General features: G+C 36.0%; 1 protein-coding gene across 1 annotated transcript in view; it reads right to left on the bottom strand.

The window, feature by feature from the left end:
* Positions 1-15,336, bottom strand: part of CPS1 (carbamoyl-phosphate synthase 1) — a 127,453-nt gene extending 112,117 nt beyond the window's left edge. Inside the window, exon 1 of the mRNA XM_042950028.1 lies at positions 15,200-15,336. Within this exon, the coding sequence (XP_042805962.1) occupies positions 15,200-15,325 (126 nt within the window). The 5' untranslated portion in view covers positions 15,326-15,336. The remainder of the gene's footprint in view (positions 1-15,199) is intronic.
* Between the last annotated feature and the right edge of the window lie 5,812 nt (positions 15,337-21,148).

The following is a 21,148-nucleotide window of genomic DNA, read 5'->3' as shown; positions in this document are numbered from 1 at the left end:
ATTATAAATATATGAATACATATAGGCATTTCAGGATAAGAGTAGAGTATAATTTTCCATTCAACCAGGAGAGGAATTATTTTAAGTATAGAGAGGACAGACTTTAAGGAAAAAAATTCATAGACTATGGTCAATCACTTCCTCTACCCTGGCCCCATCCATTCCAGTCCATGCACAGCCATTAGGGACTGTTTAAAATTGTGCTCAGTGTAAGGGAAGGAGAGGTAATATAAATATAAATGAGGTTGGGTTGGAGAGAGAAATTTTGACCATCTCTCCCACCTTTCACCATTTGGCTTTCTCTTTCCCTCCCTATACCCTTCCTGGTAAAATATGGATTTCACTGTTTTTATTTATTTGTTTGTTTTGTTTCATTTTGTTTTGTTTTTGCTTTTTGTTCACTTAATTTGGGTTTGGGGTTTTGTAAATGTGAATAATTGTTGTGTGTTAAAGGTCGGTTCCACAGATGCCTTTGGAGACTCTGTCAGAAAACCAAGCCTTGAAGAGCCATCGTGATTCAGGTATGCCCAATTTCTCACCCTTATCCATGCACTCTCTTTTTCCTATTTACCCAAATTCCACCACTTGTTAGAAACCCAAGCTTGATCATCTTTGTGCATTAACCAAACAAGCAATGGAAAACCTGTCCCTTCCCAAATTAAGGCTAAACAAAAATTGGCACTTATAATTTACTGTCCCATATCCAAGTATATGACTAATTTCCCCAATAAAATTATAGGCAATACCAGACAACATCAAGGATAGAGAGCCTGCCTTATCTGTCCAACATAGCATTACCAGCATATAATACAATGCCTGGCACATAGTGGATGATTGGAGAAACCATTTTATACCTCTCTGAATTCGTACCATGGCCCATGAAGTTAACTTTCAGAGACTTTGGAAAGGTCATTTAACCCTGAGTCTACAAGGGAGAATTAGAAGGAATGATTGATGATTTTGCGAAATGGAATTGAGCAAGACTTGCTCAGCCCTTCTTAAGTTTCTTTTCAAAAAAGCCTATTCTCAGTTGTACATCAAGGTGGGAGAGCTGCAGTTGTAAGTGAATATGTTTGACTCAGGGTCTAGGAGGTCTGAGAAGTCTGGTTACAGATCTAGGCCCTGTTTTCTAAACAGCTTTAACAGTAATAAAGCTGATATTCAGATTGCTACCTGTTTGAATACTGTGTCTTATTTCTGTATTGATTCTAAATATAGAGGTTGAGAGAAGATATCATTATCACCCCTAAAACCTTACCAGTAGTAAATACCTAGCAAATACTGATCAGTTGAATGAATGAATGAATTAATGAATGAATGAAAAGCTATCACCTGGCAAAGATGCTACCTAGTTGTATTTTTGTTTCTCTGTAACATAATTGGCTTGCAAATCGCACTCCTGCTTTGCTCCAGTCATATTTTAACTATTCCTCTTAGGCACTGCTCACAAAGGTAAGAAGCAATGGGCAATGTACAGCTGTCTTTAATTCCATGTGATTTATTTCCTGGGAGACTAGTTAAGGGAATAAAGAACACCTGCCTTCATAGTATTTTCTCTTCCATATTCTACCAACTAGAGATGTAAATGGGTACAGCAATTCCTCTTTATAAAGCCATTAAATCATAATTAAGCTTTATTCACACTTCAGTAAAATTACTTTAGTCAGATAATCTACTAACTCTTTAGCAGAGTACCACTAAATGATTAAATAATGAATTCAGTAAAACAGAAAAAAATGTAAGCATACACTCCCTTCTACACCCATCTTCCTATTGTTTCCTTTAATACTGAAAATTATAAACTTTAATACTGAAAATAATAAACATCTATTTTTTTCATTTTATACTTGATATATTTTTGCTTTAATTCACATTGTGAATTGTTATTTCATGTGTCTTATTTTTGTTGATTTTGTTGATTTGTTGAAATGTAGATTTCTAATTCAAAATTTTTCTGGTAATGGTTGGTTTTACATGTCTTTCAGATCCAAAGATATTAAGTCTAATAGTAAGATGTTGGCGTTTCAGTGTCTCTCTCTTTGGCATCTTTTTCTAACATCCCTTGGGAGTAACAACTTTCAAATCACATCTGGTCTTACAGGCTAGATAATAAACTTACTTAAATAATTACTACTGCAATGAAAAATAATTCTGCCATTAATTAGAATGCAGAATGATGCAGCCACTATGGAAAATAGTATGGAAATTTTTCCAAAAAGTTCAAACTGGGCTACTATAAAATCCAGCAATCCTACTTCAGAATATTTACCCAAAGAATTGAAATCAGGATCTCAAAGAGATATTATTAGCACCTCATGTTCATTGCAGCACTATCCACAGTAGCCAAGATATGGAAGAAAACGAAGTATACATCAACAGATGAGTAGATAAAGAAAATGCAGCATATACATACAATGAAATATTACTCATCTTTAAAAAAAGGAAGGAAATCCTGTCATAGATGGCAACATGGATAGACCTGGAGGAGAGTATGTTAAGTGAAATAAACCAGTCACAGAAAGACAAATACTGTATGATTCCACCTATACGAGATATTTGAAATAATCAAACCCAAAGAATCAGAAAGTCCCTTTTCAGCGGCTGGGGGAAGGGGGAAATGGGAGTTACTATTCAATAGACAAATGTTGAACAAAGTCTTAAATGTTTAAGATGAATAAGTTCTAATGATCTGCTGTACATTATCCCTAAAACTGTATTGTACAGTTAAAAATTTGTTAAGAGGCGTTTGGGTGGCTCAGTCAGTTAAGTGTCCAACTCTTGATTTTGGCTCAGGTCATGTTCTCAGGGTTGTGAGATCTAGCCCCACGTCGGGTTCTGCCCTGACAGTGAGGAGCCTCCTTAGGATTCTCTGTCTCTCCCTCTTTGTCTGCCCCTTCCCTGTTAGCACTCTCTCTCTCTCAAAATAAATAAATAAACATTAAAAAAAAATCTGTTAAGAGGATGGATCTCATATTTGGCACTCTAACTACAAAAAAATAATAAAATAAAATAAAATACTTCTACCACATCACATAGTATCTGATAATTCAAAATGACTATTAATAGCTCAGAGGTAGCCATCTATTTGCCTCTATAATTAATTCCACATTACATCATATTTTGTCACCACCCAAGAGAAAATCCTTGTCATCATTTTCTATTACCTCCCAATTGTTCCCCCTGCTTCCAAACTCTGCCTGCTTCTACCTGTCTCATGCAGTGCCCTTAAGGCTATCTTTCGTAAACATCTATTACATAGCACTAATCTTCAAACTCCGCAATAAACATTCAGAGTCCCCTCACCTGGCCCATTCTCTATATGTAATCCCTTAGACTCCCCAACTCTCTAGACCTTTATGCACAAATGTCTTCCTCCCTGTCTGCTTACACCCTGCTTATCCTCCCTAGTCTTGCTCATGATATGCCCTCAAAGATCCAAGTCAGAATTAACCACTGATTTGCCTGTGCTCTCACTGCATGCATGTGTACTGTTTGGATGTTACCTTTTGCTTTAATTGCTTAAGTTACTCTTCCACCCTGCCAGATCATGACTTCTTGGATGGAAAAACCCGATGCCTAATTCAATTTTGTATCCTCACAGAAATAGCTCACCATTGTTCACACAATAAGGTAGTCTCTACATACTTGGGGAATGCACAGAAATATGGGCCATTGTGTGATGTTAGGATGTTGTTCTTATGCTGGTATCATGAGTTTTCAAAACAATTCTTTGAGGCCCACTGGCTACTGTGTCTTGTCTGCTTTTTTTTTTTTTTTCTTTTTTTACTTGGAATAAAGACAGATGTCCCCATAGGGATAGTTCGTGCTAAAGGTGGAAGATGAAAATAAAGAATGAGTTGGGACTCAAGAGCAACACTTGCCTCATAAGCATCCTTAGGTTTCAATACCAACTAGGTGTGTCATACAGCTAATGTCTTCAGAAGATTCTAGAAGATGCTTTCTAATCTTCATTCTTTGGGCTTCCTAATGGGTTGCTTCTATTATTAATATCAATCTTACGTTGAAATAAATCTACTCCTCCACTACTGGGGACAAGGACTAAAGTACATGCAGCATACACAGTCCAATTATTCTTTTTCCCTTTACTTGTCACTTAAAATTCTTGTCAAATTTTACTATATGTCATTAGCAAATTCATTAATTCACTAATGCAGTTTCAAAATATTGCATTCCTATACCAAATCCCCAAATAGTTTACAACTAATAATCAGTCTGTTTTTATCCACCTCTGAAAAATACTAAGGCTGCCATATTTTTATTGATATTGTTGCAGACGTTACATTTAGTGCTAGTACATACTTGGCACTCAATAACAATGTTAACTAATTTTGAGAATAATAACTAAAGATGACACATATACTTCAATTTTTCTCTACTTTGAGTCCATGTGTTAAAGTACCTCCCATTTTGTTTTCTTTCTATTATAATTCTGGAATAATCCTTATATTTGAAAAAATAAAGCATTAACATGCCTCAAGCATGCCATATAGAAGTAGGTCAACCTGTCACGATCCTGTTTCTACCTTTTGCCCTTGCTTTAATGAAACCCTGTTAAGGCATAAACTGATGGCATATATAGTTATTTATGCTTATTAAAGTCTATATGCAATTGCACCAAAAAATTGCATATATAGACTTGAATGATAAATGTCTACTGTTCTGAGAAAGACATCTTATTTCAAATAGAATTATGAAGCTATGTTGGAAAAATAGGATTTGGGAGCACATTGACATCACTGAGAACTCCACCTTGACCCCCTCCCGAAGGCCTCATTAATAATAGTTAACATGATGTGTTTGGCACTGTTTCTAAAGTTATCAATGTATTTTCTCATCTAATCCTCACAAAAAAAAAAACAAAAAAAACAATGAGGTAGGTAATGTTAAGATCTCCATTTTATAGAAGAGCTAACTGAGGCTTGGAGGGGTCAAGATCATTCCACTAGTAAATGAAAAAGCAGCGGTTTCTGAACGTAATCAGTGTGTTTTATAACCCACAACCTTCTACCATTTTATCATATCCCTCTGTTTAAAGCCAAGTAGAAAATTTCAGCTTAAACTGAGTTATGTATTACCCCTTTTTCTTTTTCTAAGCTTACTTCTATTTCTTCTTTCCAATTTTTTTAAATGGGGAAAAGACACAATTCAATTATGAACTCACTTGAATTTATTTTTGAGAGCTTTGTTTCAAAACTGCCTTGGATGAACCGCAACGCACCCAAGTCAACTAAGAATTAAGCCTGAAAATCTGTAAATCTGTAAACTGTCAAAGTGAAATGTCAAGACATCAGCTATATCCTGTAATCGCAGGAGAATACTTTGAGAACGTTTTACACTGAATTCCAGGCCCTTGAGTCCTCAAGTTCTCAAGACTGTTAGGACTATACATGCTGTAAACATGGAGATGCATCCCTTAGTCCCCCTTCACGAAGGACATGCTGCCCTGCTGCAAGGAGTGAGGTCAGTGGACAATCATCAGCTGTGAGATCCTTCAGGGTCTCCCTGAACTGCAGAGAGCTTCCTTGCAACATGCCCTGCATGGAGAGCCCCGTGGCCACACTGGTCACTGAGCCAGGAGGGGATTTGAAGGCCAAGGCCCAACACAGGAAACTCTGATGGGCAAGCGCTTTCTGTCAGGTTGACCTAGGCTTTGTCAAACCTGTATCACAGTTTACTTCTCTGCTCAACTCTTTCTCCTAATAAATATCTGGCTCCCTAAATACCATTTCAGTGTCTTCTTCTGGAGAACCTAACTCATTACAGACACTTAAGCCAAATGAGTCTAGATAAGAATTCAAAGGCTTTGGGGAGTCTCAAGAAATAAAGATTTACTTTTTCTGGGTTCTAACCCAGAAACTACTAGATAAATATGAAACATTGCAAGACACCTGAATGGTTTCCTTTCTGCATGTATCCCTAAAATGTAAGAATTAGCCTAGATTTCAAGTGAATTTGACACTTGAAAGACACTTAAAGTTCAGTCAAGTTTCTTAGGCCAAGGCTAATGGTACCCCTAAGTTGCTCAATGTCCAGGGCTGGACATTCACTTTTGGGGTGCCATTAAGTGCAAGTTCAACATGCAGCTGCCTAAAATAAAATTCATACACACATACATATACACATACACTTCCCTCAACCTTCTAAAGATCTCTTGATTAACCTTGAACCAATTGTGTCTGCAATTAATAACATTATCTCCACCTCTTCAAAGTTATATTTTTCTCCTATCCATGTAATTATGTTTACAAAACACACAAATAAGCCCCACCTCACCAAAGGGTTTGTAGCCAATGTGGATAGCAAGAAATATGCATTACAACTAGTTCATACTCATAGTTTGATTTCTTTTAGTGTGGAGCATACAAATATTGTGGTCTGGTGCCAGATAGATTATAAAATAAGTGGTCAAAATTATGTATCTTTGTGACTTTATATGATTTTGAAGGATAAAGACTGAAATTAGTAGTCCCCAAGTCCAATTAATACTAAATATTACTTTTGTCTGCAAATGTATAGGAGGAACATCCGTAAGAGTGTAGACTTTCCCACACATAATATCTCAATATGCTAAAATGGAATTTTCCTGTGTATATGTAATTACCCCATTTTTAATCTTTTATTTTACAATTGTATTTTTCTCTAAATTACATAAATCTCTCTTGTTTTAAGTTGATTTATTGATTTTGAGAGAAAGAGAGAAAGCCAGTGAGAGTAGGGGAGGGGCAGAGAAAGAGGGAGAGAGAGAATCCCAAGCAGGCTCTACACTCTCAGCACAAAGTCCTACACAGGGCTCAATTCCATGAAACAGTGAGATCATGATCTAAGCCGAAATCAAAAGCTGGACGCTTAACCGACTGAGCCACACAGGTGCCCCTGAATTACATAAATTTCTACATGATACTTACTCTTATATTACTTTTTAAATGGAACTTTTAATAAACTGCACAAACTCTGGGTGTCATGCTTTCTAATATTTATAAAACCTGAGGATTCTTTCACAAATTGTAGGTAATTTCTGATGAAAATACATTTTTGTGAGGGAGCTTGCATAGAAGTAGAAATTGCAACAAATTCTCTGTTTGTTGGTTTTTCTTCCAAGGAGGCTGATATTGTTGCTTTATGATATCATAAGATATTTGGTTTTTTGTTTTTTTAATGATCTCAAAACTGTGATTCTGTAAGCACATGTGACATTTCCTCTGAACATTTCATCTTTTTAGGGCTTTTGATTTTTTCCTTAAAATCAAAATTCATTGTAAATCTACATTTAGGAGTCTATTTTGATTTCCTGGTAAGATGACCAAAATTTTATACCCTAATACTCTCCGTTTGAAATGAGGTTTAAAAGGGTTGATGATTCAAAGCATTTTCCAAGATAAGAACAATGCAACAACTGTTAATTCGAGTCACACAGCTAAATTCTCCTTCAAAAAGTTTTGAAAATGTGTCCCTGGTGCTATGCTCAACTGCTTTAGAGGGCTGAGGCATAGGAAGTAACAGTCAAATTCAAGCATAATTTATAGTTTAACCTATAAAAGTTTTAAAAGAGTCCAGTGTTCATTGCTGTTTTAGGCTTTTCCTTTGTATTCAGTATCGTGTTATTAAAAGTCATCCAGTCATTGTTCCTTAATCATTCCACATCCTAACATCATTCTGGGCTAATTTTGAAGATATTGGTCCTTTACTTTGAGTCATTTTTCTTTGGATCTATTAGTTTGAGACAGTGGAAACCAGTCAAAATGAGACGTTTCTTGAAGTCTAAAATTGCTAATGGTAAACACCTATCACATTAGATTTCTGCATACGTGAAGCTTACAAGACTATATGAGAAAAACAAATTGAAAACTGAAAAACAGCATGTTTTGTTATAATACATGACAATACTTTGGTTGAAGTGGAAGAAATATGTCAACTATAAATGGCATTGCCCTATTTGTAGAATTATTTGTAGAATTATTAGTGGCTATATAAAGCAAAAATCCTTACTAATTCTTCACTTAAACAATCTGTTCTCAAAATGCAACCAAAAAAAGGAGAACAAAGGAGAGAAAAATATATATATTTCATTTTATGTCAAGACAAAGTGCATATATAAATGGGCTCTTGAGTAAGCCATAACATTACAGCAGGAGATATGATTTAGAGTATTCCAAAGCCAGGTTAAACAACTAACTATGGCTTCAAGTATATAAGTAGAATAAACAAAATGTCAAATTAAAAAAAAAAAATCCATATGGTGTTTGGGCCTAATTAAAATTCTAACCAGATTTGCTACAGGTATATTTCACTTGATGTACAAAACAGGCATCCTTGTGTCCAGGCATCCAAAACAGTGCTGGAGTTAACACTCCAGCACTTACACATCCTTGAAATGGGAATAATTACATTGTTTCTTCCCCTGGGTGTGAGAACTTACCAGTAAAATATTCTGGACACAAAGCCTCAAGCTAATTTAGCAACAACTCCCATAAAAAAATTGAATATATAACATTATAGCTGCAATAATCCCCTTAAGCTAGTAATAGAAATGAAAATGATTTACTCTGGGAATCTGACTGTATTGCTTTAAATCATTTGTCTATGTAAATTATTTGTGTATCAAAAAAAGTAGGAGCCCCATGTGTTTATTTCCATTTTACCAAAGCCTAGAGCCATATAACACATTTGATTTCTGGCTCACCTGATTATTTTACATCGATACTCATCCTCTCAAGAAATAAAATACACCTGAACCAAGCTTGGGAAAGGAAGAAGTTTAAAACTAGAATTTATTTCAATGTATTATTGCATAGATAATATGGTAAGAGTCAAAATCTTAAAGTGTTCTTTATTGGTAATTTAAATCTTATTTTTCATTCTTAGAGTTGTACTATCAAAATGTAGATACTTAAAATTCAGAATGAAGGCACAATTTCTATGTGTGGAATAGTTAATGAGACTTCTCTGCAGTTATGCCTACCACTTCAACAATTAAAAGTACTGTAACAGAGGTAATCAATCAATTACAACATCCTAAGTTAATATTAGGTTATCTGCCTTTGGTTAAACATAAGCCAATTGCGGGGGGGCTTATGTTGGGGGGGAAATCACAAGGTTAATTTACTTGAACACTTCTCTGTTCTGGACATTTGTAAACAAATGAGTCAGATTCAAAAGTAATTTTTATTCTAGTTATATTTCTCATTTTAAATAAAAATATAGCATTTAGAAAAATTCCATTACAAAATATGTTCATAAAATGTAGGTTTATTAACAAGCACCTTAATGAGCATCTTTTATGTGGTAAAATTGTTCTGAATCCAGAAGGGGTTTCCAATATTGTAAGCTAATTTTTACTTTATGGTAATACATTAATATGCTTTTACATTTAGTTCTAAATCATAGATAAAACTTATTCAGTAAAAGTCTTAGTGATACATCCACCCTATTGATTGAAGTTAGAACTTTACGTTAGCCAATAATCTCCCTGTGAACTATAAAAGATTGATACGTTGCATTTAGTAAGTTCACAAAAAAAGAAAAAGAACAGAGGGGCCTTAAAAATATTTTTATGAGTTGAATTCATTTAGACCAAATGAAAAAAATCAAGTGTAAACCAGGAGTTTTGAGGAGTCCAAAACCGAGTTTGATGCTGGCTTTTGTAGCTTTCTTCCAATTCTTGGTCACTATAAATACCCTAGAAAATACTAGTCACATCAAGGACATTCAGTCTTACGTAGTAAACTCCTGAAGCCTTGAAGTGGGGTCTGGCATGACCATTGCTTAAGAGATAGTGAAAACTCCCTACTAAACCCCCAGCCTTTGGTACAAGTCAGAAATGTGAAGAAGGTTTAATGAAGATGGGAGGGCAAAGGAATGTTCTCTATTTCCACAATAACAGAACCTACATTCACTTCTACACCACAACTAATTCTGTTAAGCATGGTCAGGTGGAAACTCAAGTCTCCATCAGCCAGAAAGGGAAGCAGGAAGCCAAGACTAGTGCTATTTCTACAGACATTTCCCCCACCAGATTTCTTAGCTTCCTACCCAGGGTTGGGATGCAGATAAAGGAAATGAGGTGCCTATCGGGTAACATGGAAGGAGGCACACCATGGCCCTGCTAGTGATGGCCTCCTTCCATGGGGCACCTTTGGTGTCTCACTTGCCTTATCCTCATCTAAGCCCGGTTTGGTACAGCTTTTTCGACAGTTTTATGGCAAGAAGCTCAAAATGACAAGGCACTATTGATGACCAACAAATGAATCTATACTTTAGAAGGGGGGGGGGGATATAAAAAATAGAGTACATAAACAAAAATGTTTAAAAGGGAAGTTATCTCCTAATTAAAGAAACATTGTCCACTTAAAATATATAAAGTTGTTTATCACCCAGACTAATTCTTCAACTATTCATCTGGGATTGAAACATACTCTATTATTTTGGGGAACCTGTGTGGCTCAGTAGGTTAAGCATCCGACGTAGGCTCAGGTCCTAATCTCACGGTTTGTGGGTTCGAGCCCTGCGTCGGGCTCTGTGCTGACAGCTCAGAGCCTCAGCACAGAGCCTGGAGCCTGCTTCAGATTCTGTGTCTCCCATTCTCTCTGCTCCTCTCCCATTCACGGTCTGTCTCTCTCTCAAAAACAAACATTAAAAAAAGAATTTTTTAAGTAAAAAAAATTTACAAAAAGAAACTCTTATTATTTCAAAAATTTGCATCATCAGGGATGAAATCCAGCCCTAACACATATCTGTATGTAGTAAAAGTCTAATACAATAGTTATTCTTGACAGTGTATGATAACCCTATCCCTACCCCCATCTCTAATATGTACAAAGAGGTTCCAATATAATTACGAACCCGACTTCCTGGGAATGTCTTTAAAGCTACTACAATATAGCTAAATTATTCTAATTGTGGGACTTTTTGTAGTTGCCAATTTCTAATCAAATGACAATAGCTCCTCAAGATTGAGCTAAATAGGTAGTTTTATGTTGGAATCAGAATATAAAATCTTACAAAATGAAAACCATTGAAAGGGAATAATGACTCCTGCGGCTCAATTGTATCTGAAGTACCAGAGAGAAGGACACTTGGACTGTTAGGTTCCTGGCTTAATTGTAACACAGGTCACCATTTTTAAAAACAAGTGGATTAATATTAGAAGCGATACCTATTAAACACTTTTCTATTCATTGGGAACTTAACCTTTTCAATTTAATACATTTGATTTCCAAATTCATTTGCAAGTAAAAATAAAACTATTTAGTCTTGGTAACATTCCAAGACTTGTGAATTCAGAATTCTTTAATTTAGAAGTTTCTTGAAATCAGAGACTATCCACTTACCATCCATTTATTCCACTTATTATTCTTCATATATATATTCCCAGGATAGAAGCTTTAAATAGGATATTAGAATGTACATCCTGACTTTTGGAATTGGGTTCAAAATAGTGAAAAAAGATTATTTGCTTCATAGTTCTTGGTCTAATTTGCTATAAGCAATATCTTCATAGGGATATATTTAATATTAAGGCAAAGGTGAAAAAATCATCATTATAAATATTTGAGTATTTTCATCAGACATCTTGTCATTGCAATAATTTGTAGTCCATGAAAAACATGAAGCAACTCTAATCTGTCTAAATCTTTCTACTAAAATATAGAGAACAGAATTTTTTTTAAGCATCCAGGGTTTGCTTTTACAGTATTTTGTAGATTTTTAATCACTGATCATGTGTGATGGTCCCACGATCTTTTGAGTAAGTCAAGAAGTGTTTCTACACTACAGATAACAAAATTTGGGTTCAAAGAGGATAAGTGAATTAACCAAGTTCAGAACATTGATAAATGGACAAGAGGGGCTAGAATCCAGACCTTTGTATTCCCCATCCAGTGTGTTTTCCATAACACAACTACAACAGGCTGAATGTAAATAAGGAGCACTGAACATTTTCAATTCTATATTGTATATCCTTGATATCTAATTCCTTTGAATGTACAGCACCTTGAAATTCTTTCCTCTTCCCTGTAAGTGAAATACAGCTATGTCTATTGGCAAGGTACACTTTGTAAATATTGGCCACAAAACAAATATGCAAGGAAGGACCACATAAAAGTACAAGTGCGTCACTGCTGTCGTCAAACCCACTCTGTCACCAACGGGAGAAGAAAAGTGACCTCCTCAGACATTGAGAAGGCAACCAATTTATAGGGCAATGTTTATAGATCTGACCACAGGGTGTCCTCTACAATCCATTTACAAGCTATAACTAGCTATATTGCCACCAACCTTTAGTAACTATTCTCACTGCCCTTTACTGACCCTTATGTAACTACATCTTAGTAAATTTTGCTATCTTTTTTTTTTTTTTAACATTTATTCACCTTTGAAAGAGAGAGAGAGAGAGAGAGACAGAGCATGAATGGAGGAGGGGCAGAGAGAGAGGGAGACACAGAATCTGAAGCAGGCTTCAGGCTCTGAGCTCTCAGCACAGAGCCCCAAGCGGGGCTCAAACCCACGAACTGTGAGATAATGACCTGAGCAAAGAGTGGCCGCTTAACCGACTGAGCCACCCAGGCGCCCCTAGTTTTGCTATCTTTAAAATATGATGTCCATTTGGGGCGCCTGGGTGGCTCAGTCGGTTAAGTGGCCCACTTCAGCTCGGGTCATGATCTTGCTGTCCGTGAGTTTGAGCCCCCCGTTGGGCTCTGTGCTGACAGCTCGGAGCCTGGAGCCTGCTTCTGTTTCTGTGTCTCCCTCTCTGTCTGCCCCTCCCCCATTCGCGCTCTCTCTCTGCCTTTCAAAAATGAATAAATGTTCGAAAAAATTTTTAAATATGATGTCCATCTAAAAAAGAGTAAAGTTGGATACAACGTTTTTTAACACTTATTTATTTTTGAGAGAAAGAGACAGAAAGAGCATGAGAGGGGGAGGGGCAGACAGAGAGGGAGAGCAAGGATTCTAAGCAGGCTCCATGTTGTCAGCACAGAGCCTGATGGGGGGCTCGAACTTAGAACTGTGAAACTAATAACCTTAGTCAGTTGGACGCTCAACTGACTAAGCCATCCAAGCACCCCTGGATATAACTTTTTAAGAGAGCAGAGTTTTAAAAGTGAAGGCAGGAAGAAAGATAGGTAGAGGAGTGTTTCAAAATAAGTGAATAAAACACAAGCCCCCTTGGACTGCTGTACAGAATTGTAATTTACTATCGTGAAGTTCAAGAACTTCTATTTCTCATGCCTGGCTTTCCTCCAAAACTCTGGCCAGTAATGATTGAGTGTGAGTAATGACTTTCACATCATGAAATGATGGCTTATTCCTGCCACAAATTTGTCATTCTTAGCTGTGAACTTTGGCAGACCTTTAAAACAGATCTGCCACCGTGAGCTAGAAGAACTACTTTCATTGTAGTCTATCCACATAATTAAATCATTTTGTTGTGGCTGTAGTTGTGGGCATATAGAGCACTTATTAAGATCACGGAGAACTGGCTTCTAATCTCAATCATATCTATGCTATTTTAAGTAGTCGTTCAATTTCTCCGTTTCTTGTGTTTGACGGAGATACGCCTATCCTTGCCTACCTGTTTTTGTAAGAAGAAAAAGATATTCCAAGCAACACAACTTTGTAGTCTTAGAAGACACATCTAACTGTAAATGGTATTATTTTCATTACTATCTGTTCTCTCTGCAGTGATATATGAGTACCCTTGAGATATTACCAACACTGAGCTAAAACCAATATTTGCTCTCAGAGTTTTTATCTAGTGACTGCATCTTTGATGATGGTTTAGAACATATCTCCTTTTTGGCTCTCTTGTTGCAATTAAGCCAAATCTAAGAAAATGGTTGTTTCTGGGTTTCTTTATTTAAAATGGTAGTTTCTGGTACTTTCTCCTGAGATCTTGTGTTCTGTCTCTCTCTCTGTCTCTCTCTCTGTCTCTCTCTCTCTCTCTCCTTCCCTCCCTCTCACTTTCTCCTTTCTTTCTCTCTCCCTCCCCCTCCTCACTCCTCACCTCTGTCTCTGTCTCCTTCTCCCTTTCCTTTTACTCCTTTCTTTCCCCACCCTGTCACCAGAGGCTACAAGTATCTACAGGCACCTCCTGGCCCTACGGATGTCACTCAGGGCTAAAATCCTATTCAAACCTGACTGGAGTAATCTAAGCAGTAGAAGCTGTGGAAGCTTTTGAAGGATTTTTAGGCAACCCAGTGAGTGTGCAAAGTAGTAGCAGAAAACACTCAAAACTATTAGAGCCTATTTTTACCTCAACAGATAGAGGTTGTTTTGTATTGTTTTGTTTTCTACCTCACTTTTTATAGCTCTTACTACTCAAAAAGCAATCTATTTAAAGCTACTGTGATCACTTAAACTTTATATTCACTAAAAATGATTTTCATTGGCAAAGTTCCCATAGAGTAATTTCAGACTTCTCTGGTAATAAATGCCTTCATAAAATTATAGGAAGGAACAGAAGTTCCTGCTGGAATTTCATGATCCAATGGTGGGGGTGGGGAAGAACACTTAAGGTTCTCTTCCTGGACCTGCTCCTCAGTTATAGATACATTCATAGAGAGAAAATTGTCAGCTGCTAATTGTTTCAATGCCTTAATCTGCAAAATAAAAACAATAAATTTGGACTTCTAAAAGAAGGACTAAGCAGGAAAAGGAAAAAAAGGCAATGTCTACATTGTGATTAACAAATATCAGAATTATGTAGATATCATCCTTCCAATTTTTTTCCCTAAAAAATGACATTTCAGAAGAGAAAACTTTATAGTGGGCCAATGAAGAAGAGCTTACCACATTACCTACTATGATGTGGTTCATGAACATATAAGCAACCTCACTCTTGAACCAAATTGTGTGTGGTAGTGTCTGGGCACAGGCTGGGCACAGGGCACAGCCCTGATAGCATTTAAAAATAATTGCTTTCTAAGCAGAACGTTTACATGTTACATATTCACAGGGATTGTGACCTTTCTTTACGCTGGGTGCAAGTTGCCGTAATTTTACTCAGAGCAGTTGAAAAGGAACATTTACTAAACCAGTAGTTTCAACACTAAAGCCAATACTAATAAATTAGCACTTCAGAATGGCACACAAATCTGTATTTGCTTCCTAAGTGACACCTTTGCCTCATGCTAAACTATACCCCCTACGATTTTATCAGAAATAAGAAGTAGGGGACTGTTACCTTGACAGAAAGGAGTCTGATGCCAGCTCTTGAAAATTTCCATTGATGGTGCACAGGCGCATTGGTAAAGCCAAAACCAGTCTTCAGGGTCTTCACCACTTTGCAAGCTGTCAAAATCCTCGTCATTTTGAAGATGTTGATTTGTGACTAAAATTAAATAAAATTACCTATATTTATGAGAATTTTGTTAGAAGATTTTTTTTAATTAATGCGAAAGAAAGATGGGGGGTGCAGTCTGGTGTTTAAGGCTGACTGCACAGCAATCCTTGAATTTCCATTCATTCTGTCATTAAATATCTTCAGCCACTGCTCCTCCTTCTCTTAACCCCTCCTCCTGAGGTAATGTCCGGAGATGTTCCATGGACATGTAATACAAATTACAAAACATCAAACACTACCTTCTCCTGCTGAGATAATGCTAGTGTTGTAGAAAACCAGTCATCCATCAAAGGAACTGCTTATGCAGCTGAATAGAATGACCTAGCCACAGTGGATAACCTTAGGAATCTCACCCTAAAGAGCAATAACTTTATAATAATGCCAGAGATCAAAGGCTTTTACTGGTGTTAGATGTGATGCCTAGTTTGCCTCTAAAGAGATTTTGGATTCCCAAAGAAACCTGAAGAATTGCCATTTTCAGCTTAGAAAAAAGGATGGGTATGCAACCACATGTAGTAAAAATGACATCACAATAAACCTTTCTGCATAAATGTAGATTGTTCTTTTTTTTTGAGTTAATAAAGTAGTATATTACATTCTTACTATTGCATTGTTTTGTATTTTACATTTTATTTATTTTTTTTAACGTTTATTTATTTTTGAGACAGAGAGAGATAGAGCATGAACGGGGGAGGGTCAGAGAGAGAGGGAGACACAGAATCTGAAACAGGCTCCAGGCTCTGAGCTGTCAGCACAGAGCCCGACGCGGGGCTCGAACCCACGAACTGTGAGATCGTGACCTGAGCTGAAGTCGGACGCTTAGCCAACTGAGCCACCCAGGCACCCCTGTATTTTACATTTTAAAACAATCGGTAATATTAACTAAGACGCAACCAGAGCAAAGTAGGCTATTTATATCTCTCTTAAGATTTGTAAGATTTATAAAAAGTGTCTGAAACAAGGGCAATCGTTGATTTTCACAGAAGAACTGGTCCTAAGCCAAGACTTTTTTTAGCTTTTAAAATGTTACATATAAAGTTCTCAAAACTTGAGCATTTGTGCTTCAACTAAGTCAAAATTGATTCATGTAACCCTTCAATCCCATGTTTAATCAGGCAGGCAAAGGCTCTTGTAGGCTTGTGGAAGCTGTCAGGTAAGTCATGTGTCTGTGTGGATCAGGAAACACTGTCTCATCATCTCTTGGTATCCTTGCAAAGGAGGCCAAGAAATGAAAGCTCCCTCCACATGCTTCCTGTAGTGGAAAAGATGACCCAGAATGGCACAGAGATTGTAAACTGCATGTACATAGGATGGGTGCTGGAAATGGGGGAGTGAGGATGACTTTATTTTTTAAAAAAAAGATACAAAGTTTAAGCTCAGTCTTCTGTCTTACTTAATGTATTTTGTATAAACATTTTCTGAAGCCAAAGTACTTCATGGTTTCTGGTGATAGAAAACTGAAAAAAATAGTCTCAATCTAGTGTATATAAGTAATTAATAAAATAAATAATGTTATGGTAGGATGCCCAAATGCAATGGAGAAAGAAAGACATAGAGAGAGGAGAAAGAAAGAAAGAAAGAAAGAAAGAAAGAAAGAAAGAAAGAAAAAGGGAAGAGAGAGAAGAAAAGAAAAGAGAAAAGAAAAGAAAAGAAAAGAAAAGAAAAGAAAAGAAAAGAAAAGAAAAGACTCCCTTGTGCATGTCCAGTAAAATTTAAGCCTAGGACTATGTGATCCTGAACTATGTTATCCTAAAGGATGCATAAGAGTTCACCAAATAGATGAAAGGGGTAAAAAAAAAACCAGAAAGAATGGCACAAGCAACAGCAGAGACACATGAAAATCATATGGTATATGGAAAAAAAAGTTGAAACAGTCTGATAAAAGCCTAGCTGCAGGTATAGGGTGGGGAAGTGAACAGGGATCAAAACATGGAAGACTTTGTGGGCCTTAAAATGGTTGATCTTAACCCATAATGTTCACAATAGTCATGGAAGTGTTTTGAACAAAGATGAAATGTGTGTGAAAGAAAGATCATGGAAAATGAATTAGAGGAGGCTGAAACTGGCGGAAGGAAAACTCTTAACTCTGAGTACAAAAAACTTAGAATCAATACTTACTGGTTTAGTCTCATTCTAAATTAGGCCTCAGTCTCACCCTTTGTCTGTATGTCTGTCTCTCTATATCACCATATATATATATATATATATCTATATATATATATATATATATATATATATCTGGACACCTCTTGTCTGTCCCTTACTATATATATATATATATATATATATATATATATATATATATATAGATAGATATAGATATAGATATATATCTGTGTGTGTGTGTGTGTGTGTATATATATATATATATATATATACACATAGATATATATCTGTGTGTGTGTGTGTGTATATATATATATGCGTGTGTGTATATTTAATGAGGTTATTTTTCCCTAATTAGAAAAATCACATGTACTTACACTGGTTATGGAAATTTTTTGAAATGCAAAATAAATTTAAATCACTTGTAGTTGCATTACCCAGAGGTACTCATGCAGTAAACATTGTAGTATATTTTCTCCCTTCTTTCCCTACACTTTGATTGAATATGACAGTCAGCATACTGAGGACTCCATGATTCGAACAAAGAAAAGACAGTAGTAAGTAGCTTCTTAACCTTTTATAACAGTTAACCAAAAGCATGATGAGCTAACCATGGTTTTCCAGAGAGATGTCTACAACTTTAGGATATAATTCCATGACTCTAGAGTCTAAAGAAAAATATAGGTCTGAGAGTTGTAATGGGCTTTCATTTGGGTCAGTAAAAGGCCCTGCATGTAGGCTATGGTCCATGTTTCCAGTCATCAAAATGAAAGAGAAAAGTCAGAAGATTTAGAAAATTTTGTTAAGTATTCTGAATTAGAGACTTAGAAAATCCATCCATCCTGGGGTGCCTGGGTGGCTCAGTGGGTTGAGCATCCAACTTCAGCTCAGGTCATGATCTCACAGTTCGTGGGTTCAAGCCCTGCATCGGCTCTGTGATGACAGCTCAGATCCTGGAGCTTGTTTCAGATTCTGTGTCTCCCTCTCTCTCTGCCCCTCCCCAGATCACTCTCTGTCTCTATCTCTCTCAGAAATAAATAAACATTAAAAAATAAAAAAATTAAAAAAGAAGAAAATCCATCCATCCTGATTCTATAATCATCTGGGAATTGGAAAGACCAATAAATAAAATGACAAGTAATTTCAGATTGGAGTGTTCAAGAAAGACTTAAATCTACAACCAAACTGAAAAAAAAAAAAAAAAGAGAGAAAAGATTGTTTGAGAGTTTACATCGGGATAGATCAAAGGAGATGGTAAAAGGTGATTGGTAGCAAACATTAAAGCCAGAGATAAAAAATTTAGTGGAAATATTATACTTTTATGAAAGACATTTTTTCAAAGCATTTCAAAAGAATGTATTTTTCAGGTTGGAATGAGTTTTTTGTCTCCCATAGCATTTACATGGTTCTCCCCTCACGTAAACTGTCTGCATGTAACTAAGCAGGGTGACAGGTATGGATGCATGAACACACAGCAGCCTGAGGAAATCTGTGCATTTGAAATAGATGCTGTATGAGCCAGGATACAAATCTTCTAATCTTATGAGTGATTCACTCAAAAAAGAAAAATTTTTTGTATAAATTTAACCCTTCTCTATCGATACATTTATCATAGTTTTCACTGTTTATAGTACTGAGCTACCTTCTCTTGCACAATCTCATATAGAAAATTAAAAATTATTAAAAACAAACTTTTTTTGATTTTGTTAGATTTTGACACTTGAACATTTTTATCTAATTCTGAGAAAGTATTTTATTTCTTCCATAAACTGAAAAATGTCATATATATATATATATATATATATGCACACACACACATACACACACACACACATATATGTATATCTATACATACATATGTATAGATATACATATATATACACATACAGAGAGAGAGAGAACAGAGAGGGGAAGGGAGAGAGAAAAGTATCCGTAACTAGTATAATTATTTATCATTTCTTTTTAAAAAAATTTTTATGTTTATTTATTTCTAACAGAGAGAGAGATAGAGCATGAGCGGGGGAGGGGCAGAGAGAGAGGGAGACAGAATCTGAAACAGGCTCCAGGCTCTGATCTGTCAACACAGAGCCCGACGCAGGGCTCGAACTCACAGACCATGAGATCATGACCTGAGCCAAAGTCGGAAGCCGAAGTCGGTCTCTGAAGCCGACGCTCAACCAACTGAGCCACCCAGGAGCCCCTTTTATTTATCACTTCTTAAGAGGAATGGAAGCATTCAGACTTCCAAATCCCTAAGAGCACTTAATTTGATAAATGTGTCATTAAGATATCTGGTATTGAAAATGGTATTATATCAAATACTAAGTGATATTTATTTTCATTTAATATTTAAAAATTTTTTGAATATGAAAAAAGAGATAATAGCTCATTCCTCTAATGTAACTTCTGTTAACATTTTAGCGTACCTTCTTCCAGCATTTATTCCTATGTACAGGTCATAGTTTTAAAGCTGTAATCAACTTGCATTATGCTTTGGTGAGGTAATATTATATTAAGAGTATTTTCGATGTTATTACATGGTCTTTTAAAGCCTTAGTTGAGGGGCACCTGGGTGGCTCAATCAGTTAAGCGTCTGACTCTTGGTTTCGGCTCAGGTCATGATCTCGCATAAATTCGAACCCAGCATTGGGCTCTGTGCTGACAGGGTGGGACTTGCTTGGGATTCTCTCTCCCTCTCTCTCTGTCCCTCCCCTGCTCATGCTCTCTTTCTCTCTCAAAATAAATAAATAAACTTAAAAAAAAACCTTAATTAAAAGAGCTATAAAATATTTGATTTCCATTGCTTCTAATGTTGTTACAAGGCATATCAATATTGCTATTTTTATCAATATTGACACATTTCTCCCCAAAGATAGTGTATCCATCTACACACAATTGCAGTATATGAGTGTCCCTCTCAATACACTCTGCCAACAATAGGCATTATCTTTCATTTGCTCATCTAAGAGCAGAAAACAATATTTTGTTTTTACTTTAATTTTAAACTACTAGTGAGGTCAAAAATTTCCATGTGCTTTGTATAAGTACTATTTCTTATTTTGTACAATTTTCGTTCCCATTAATAAATTAATTAATATCAATGATCAAGAAAACTTCTTAAAAGGAAACATAAAGTAACACTGATCGACAGCCTATAATAGTATTTGTACTAATTTCAAATATTGTCTTCATTTGGATGATCTATTGACATAAACAAGGGGAGATCTGCTACAAAGTGAAAAAAAAAAAAATGAGACCCAGCTCATGCTAGAGAACAAAGGCCTCAAGTTTTGGAATATAGAGAAAATAATGGCGCTAGTAATTCCTTACTTAAAAAGTACAAAAACTGCCTATTGCCCTCTTGAAGTGTGTCTTGCTAGGTAATGAATCAAAAGCAATTCTAAGAAAATTATGCATGTATCAAAAAGTCTTTAAAAAAACAAGCATGCAGGAGGTGCTTCTAGAAAAATGATTGAGTAAATGAATGGATTCCTGTGGACTGAGTACCTGCCTGATCAATTATGATTATTTAAGCAGAAACAAAATTATGTCCATAAATATAAGAGGAAATAAGGATATTCAGGAATAGGGGAAAAGAACCATCAATTAAGAATAATACAAAATGCTGTGTTGAAGAGAGAAATTTAAGAGGCAAAGTATGTCTGCAGAGAAAACAAATTCAGA

Source organism: Panthera leo, chromosome C1 (genome assembly GCF_018350215.1).
Source record: "Panthera leo isolate Ple1 chromosome C1, P.leo_Ple1_pat1.1, whole genome shotgun sequence".
NCBI lineage: Eukaryota > Metazoa > Chordata > Mammalia > Carnivora > Felidae > Panthera > Panthera leo.
This window is presented reverse-complemented; position numbering and strand designations above follow the sequence as displayed.